A 4383-nucleotide genomic window follows, 5' to 3' on the forward strand; every position below is an offset into this window, starting at 1 on the left:
AAGAAGGAAAGCCCTTCGCCTCCCGCTCTAATTGTCAGGAAGTTCTTCCTAATGTTTAGCCAAAAACGCTTCTGATTTTATTTCAACCCCTTGGTTCTGGTCCGACCTTCTGGGGCAACAGGAAAAAAAAACTCCACCCCACCCTCTGTGTGACAGCCCTTCAAGGACTTGAAGATGGTGATCCTATCACTTCTCAGTCGTTTCCTCTCCAGCCTAAGCATACCCAGCTCCTTCAACCTTTCCTTATAGAACCTGGTCTCCAGACCTTTCTCCAATCTGTCCCCACAAGAATGCTGAGATCAGCTGATAACAACTTGCTGGTGGATCCCCGGCCCTAGGGAGGTCCCGACTGTCCACGACAAGAGCCGGGGCCTTTTTGGTCCTGGCCCCGACCTGGTGGAACTCTCTCATAAGAACATAAGAGATGCCAATGTTGGATCAGGCCAAAGGCCCATCCAGTCCAACACAGTGGCCAGAAATACCAGTGCCATCAGGAGGTCCAGCAGTGGGGCCAGGACATTAGAAGCCCTCCCACTGTTGACCCCCCCCAAGCACCAAGAAGACAGAGCATCACTTGCCCCAGAGCCCCTAGCTATACCTTGTGGCTAATAGCCACTGATGGACCTCTGCTCCATATGCTTATCTAATTCCCTTTTGAAGCTGTCCATGCTTGTAGCCGCCACCACTTCCTGTGGCAGTGAATTCCATGTGTTAATCACTCTTTGGGTGAAGAAGTACTTCCTTTTATCCGTTCTAACCCGACCGCTCAGCAATTTCATGGAGTGCCCACGGGTTCTTGTATTGTGAGAAAGGGAGAAAAGTACCTCTTTCTCTACCTGCTCTTTCCCATGCATAATCTTATAAACCTCGATCATGTCACCCCTCAGTCGTCTTTTCTCCAAGCTAAAGAGCCCTAAGCGCTTTAACCTTTCCTCATAGGGAAAGTGTTCCAACCCTTTTATCATTTGAGTTGCCCTTTTCTGCACTTTTTCCAAAGCTATAATATCTTTTTTAAGGTGTGGTGCCCAGAACTGCACACAGTATTCCAAATGAGGTCTCACCATTGATTTATATAGGGGCATTATTATATTGGCTGATCTGTTTTCAATACCCTTCCTAATAATCCCCAGCATAGCATTGGCCTTCTTTATTGCAGTCACACACTGTCTTGACATTTTCAGTGAGTTATCTACTACAACTCCAAGATCTCTCTCTTGATCAGTCTCTGCCAGTTCAGACCCCATCAACGTGTATTTATATTTAGGATTTTTGGCTCCAATGTGCATCTCTCCCGAATAACCTCAGGGCCCTGCGGGACCAGATGCAATTCCACAGGGTCCGTAAGGCACAGATGTTCCACCAGGCTTTTAGTTGACGGCAGCAACGGTTAAGACTGGCACCTTCTCATTTTCTTCCATGACCACCACATCCCCTTCCCTGCCTTGCTGCGCAGACAGCACTGTAGCCAGCAATAGGGGTTTACATCACCATCTGGACCAATCCTCCCTCTGAGCGGTGGTGTCTTGTGAGCAAAAGTTGTACTTTGTGAACTCCCGGCATTAAAGTTGTGAGCGAGTGATTTGGCTGCTGCATAAATCAGTTTGCTCTGGAGCCATTCTTCCTGAGCTAGGACAAAAATCTGTGAGCTTGAAGGCTAAAAAACGGTGAGCTAGCTCACACGAACTCAGCTTAGAGGGAACAGTGGCCGGAGTTAGTGCAGGACAGAATTCTACTTTGTGAGCTACTGGCCTTAAAGTTGTGAGCGAGCAATTTGGCTGCTGCATAAGTTAGTTTGCTCTGGAGCCCTCCTTCCTGAGCGAAGACAAAAACGTGTGAGCCAGAGGCTAAAAAACTGTGAGCTAGGTCACTCTAACTCAGCTTAGAGGGAACACTGGTGGAGTCTTGTCAGCAAAAATTCTACTTTGTGAGCTACTGGCATTAAAGTCGTGAGCGAGCCATTTGGCTACTGCATAAATCAGTTTGCTCTGGAGCCCTCCTTCCTGAGCGGAGACAAAAATGTGTGAGCTGGAGGCTAAAAAACTGAGCTGGCTCACACCAACTCAGCTTAAAGGGAACACTGATCTGGACTGGTTCATTGATTGGTGTATTGCGACCGTTTTATGTCGATTGTATTTTTAACCGCTTTTTAAAGTTGTAAATCGCCCAGAGCCTGCTTGCAGGGTGGGCGATTCGTAAATTTAATAAAATAAATTAAAATAAATACATTTGGAGATCTGAGTAGCGCTGGGGTTTCTGGCCCAGTTGAAAGTGCTCTCCGATGTTTCGTGACCCCTGTGAGCAGTTTCTCACAGTGGGCGGACTCTAATCTGGGAGAACCGGGTTTGATTCCTCACTCCTCCACTTGCACCTGGCTGGATGACCTTGGGCAAGCCGTAGTTCTGATAAGAGCTGTCCTTGAAAAAGAGCAGTTTCTGTCAGAGCTCTCTCAGCCCCACCTACCTCACAGGGTGTCTGTTGTGGGGAGGGGAAGGGAAAGGAGTTTGTCAGCCGCTCTGAGACACCTTTGCGTAGTGAAGGGCAGGGTAGAAATCCAATATTTTCTTCTTCTTCTCTTCCCTGAAGATTCAACCTTAGGAGACCCTCTTGCAGAGTCTCTCTCTCTCTCTCTCCCCTCCCTTGTTTCTTCTCACTGCAGATGCTAATTAACTGGTCGGCCCTGATTGACCTTTGAGCTGCTGGCCCCCAGCCCAGGAAAAGCCTCCAGCCGCACACCACCACCACCCCGGCCTCACCTTGACTCTCGAGGAGGTTCTGCACCACCTCCTCCAGCCCGACCAGGTAGATGAACTCGTTGTTGGCCGCGCTGGGCAGGAAGTTCATTTCGGGGGCTGGCGGTTTGGGAGGTGGGATCTCCAGGAGGGTCTTCTCCAGCTGCTTCCGAAGGGCCAGCTTGGCGGCCGCTTGCCGGCTGGCGGGGGAGTCGTTGGCGTTGACGATGGAAGCCACGCTGGTCGTGGTGGCCGCGGCGTTCGCCTGGGCCGACGTCACGGCCGTGCCTTTGAGGGAAGTCGGAGAGGCCTTGACGAGGGAGGAAGGAAGAAGGGTTTAGGGTCCCAGTCTGAGCCGGCCTGGATTTGGCAACAACGGACTTCCACCGACCCCACTAAAGCGCAAAGCGGTTGCTATGGAAGCAGGCCCCAGAGTTCCGATACACTTCCCCCCCACCCTTCCAGTTAAAGCTGGAGGCACATCTCGTTCCTGAGGCATGGAGGGATGAGTCAAGAACTGAACAACAACAAAACGACCAACCCGCATAAATGGTTTGTGTGGCAGACTGATCTGGGCATCTGGAGCAGCTCATACAGAGAGGCAACAGGCAGCCTCTTCTGTCGCTACTTCCACCAGAAGAAACTTGATGGTTTGGTCACAGAGATGGGGCACAACAACTCTTTCCAAACGGGTTGCCAAACGCCATGAGGGAAGTCCAAGTGGTGACTCATACAGAGAGGCAACAGGCAGCCTCTTCTGTCGCTACTTCCACCACTAGAAACTTGATCGTTTGGTCACAGAGATGGGGCACAACTACTCTTTCCAAACGGTTGCCAAATGCCATGAGGCAAGTCTAAGTGGTGACTCATACAGAGAAGCAACTCGTGTGGCCTCCTCAGAGGGCAGATATTGCATTTGTGTGAGTAACTGACTGCTCCAGTTACACCCAGTGCAGATAGATCCAGGTGGCCAGCCATGCTGGACTGAAGCAGAAGAACAGATTTAGAATCCAGTGGCACCTTTAAGACCAACAAAGTTTTATTCAAGGTATGAGTGTTCGGGGGGGGGGGTGCGTACAGAGTGACAGTGGACCCACGCAGTCACATCTGACATAGAGATGTAAAATATCCGGAAATTTTGAAGCTCGGAAAAAAAACCGTTTTTTTCCGAGAAAAAACGGACATTTTCGGAAAAATTGAAAAAAAAATGCTACATTAGCACTTCTTTTTTCTTTTCTAGATTGAAAGTCATTCTGTTACTTTAGGAACATAAAATATGACTATGGACATTTTTACTTGGCATGAAATTATCACAACTAGCATATTAAAAATATAGTGTATTATTTCAAACAGAATACCCACCCACGTCCAAAAACAAAACTGAAACCTTTTTCTTTTCTTGTGACAACAGCACCTCATAAAGGAAGAAATGCATCTTGTTCTTGCATTGGAGAGTTCAGTTTGTAACCTAGGACTTGCTTGTCTTCAGTGCACAGAAATTAGATCAATATATATATTAGAAATGATTTGGAAAATATTTGAACACCTTGTCTTAAAATATTTTATTCATCATGTTAAAATAAAACGTTCCATAATCAATTTTTTCTTTTCTTTTTTCAATTTTTCCAATTTTTCGGAAAAAAACAAAAAGGCT

General features: G+C 47.8%; 1 protein-coding gene across 4 annotated transcripts in view; it reads right to left on the reverse strand.

Moving 5' to 3' along the window:
- GATAD2A (GATA zinc finger domain containing 2A) overlaps positions 1–4383 on the reverse strand; it is a 75498-nt gene that overhangs the window by 10239 nt on the left and 60876 nt on the right. For all 4 annotated transcript variants that reach the window (XM_015415530.1, XM_015415528.1, XM_015415529.1 and 1 more), the window contains one exon: positions 2754–3039. In XM_015415530.1, coding sequence (XP_015271016.1) covers positions 2754–3039 — 286 coding nt within the window. The remainder of the gene's footprint in view (positions 1–2753; positions 3040–4383) is intronic.

The sequence above is a fragment of the Gekko japonicus genome, unplaced genomic scaffold (assembly GCF_001447785.1).
Source record: "Gekko japonicus isolate JY-2015 unplaced genomic scaffold, Gekko_japonicus_V1.1 scaffold1726, whole genome shotgun sequence".
In the NCBI taxonomy this organism is placed as follows: Eukaryota; Metazoa; Chordata; class Lepidosauria; order Squamata; family Gekkonidae; genus Gekko; species Gekko japonicus.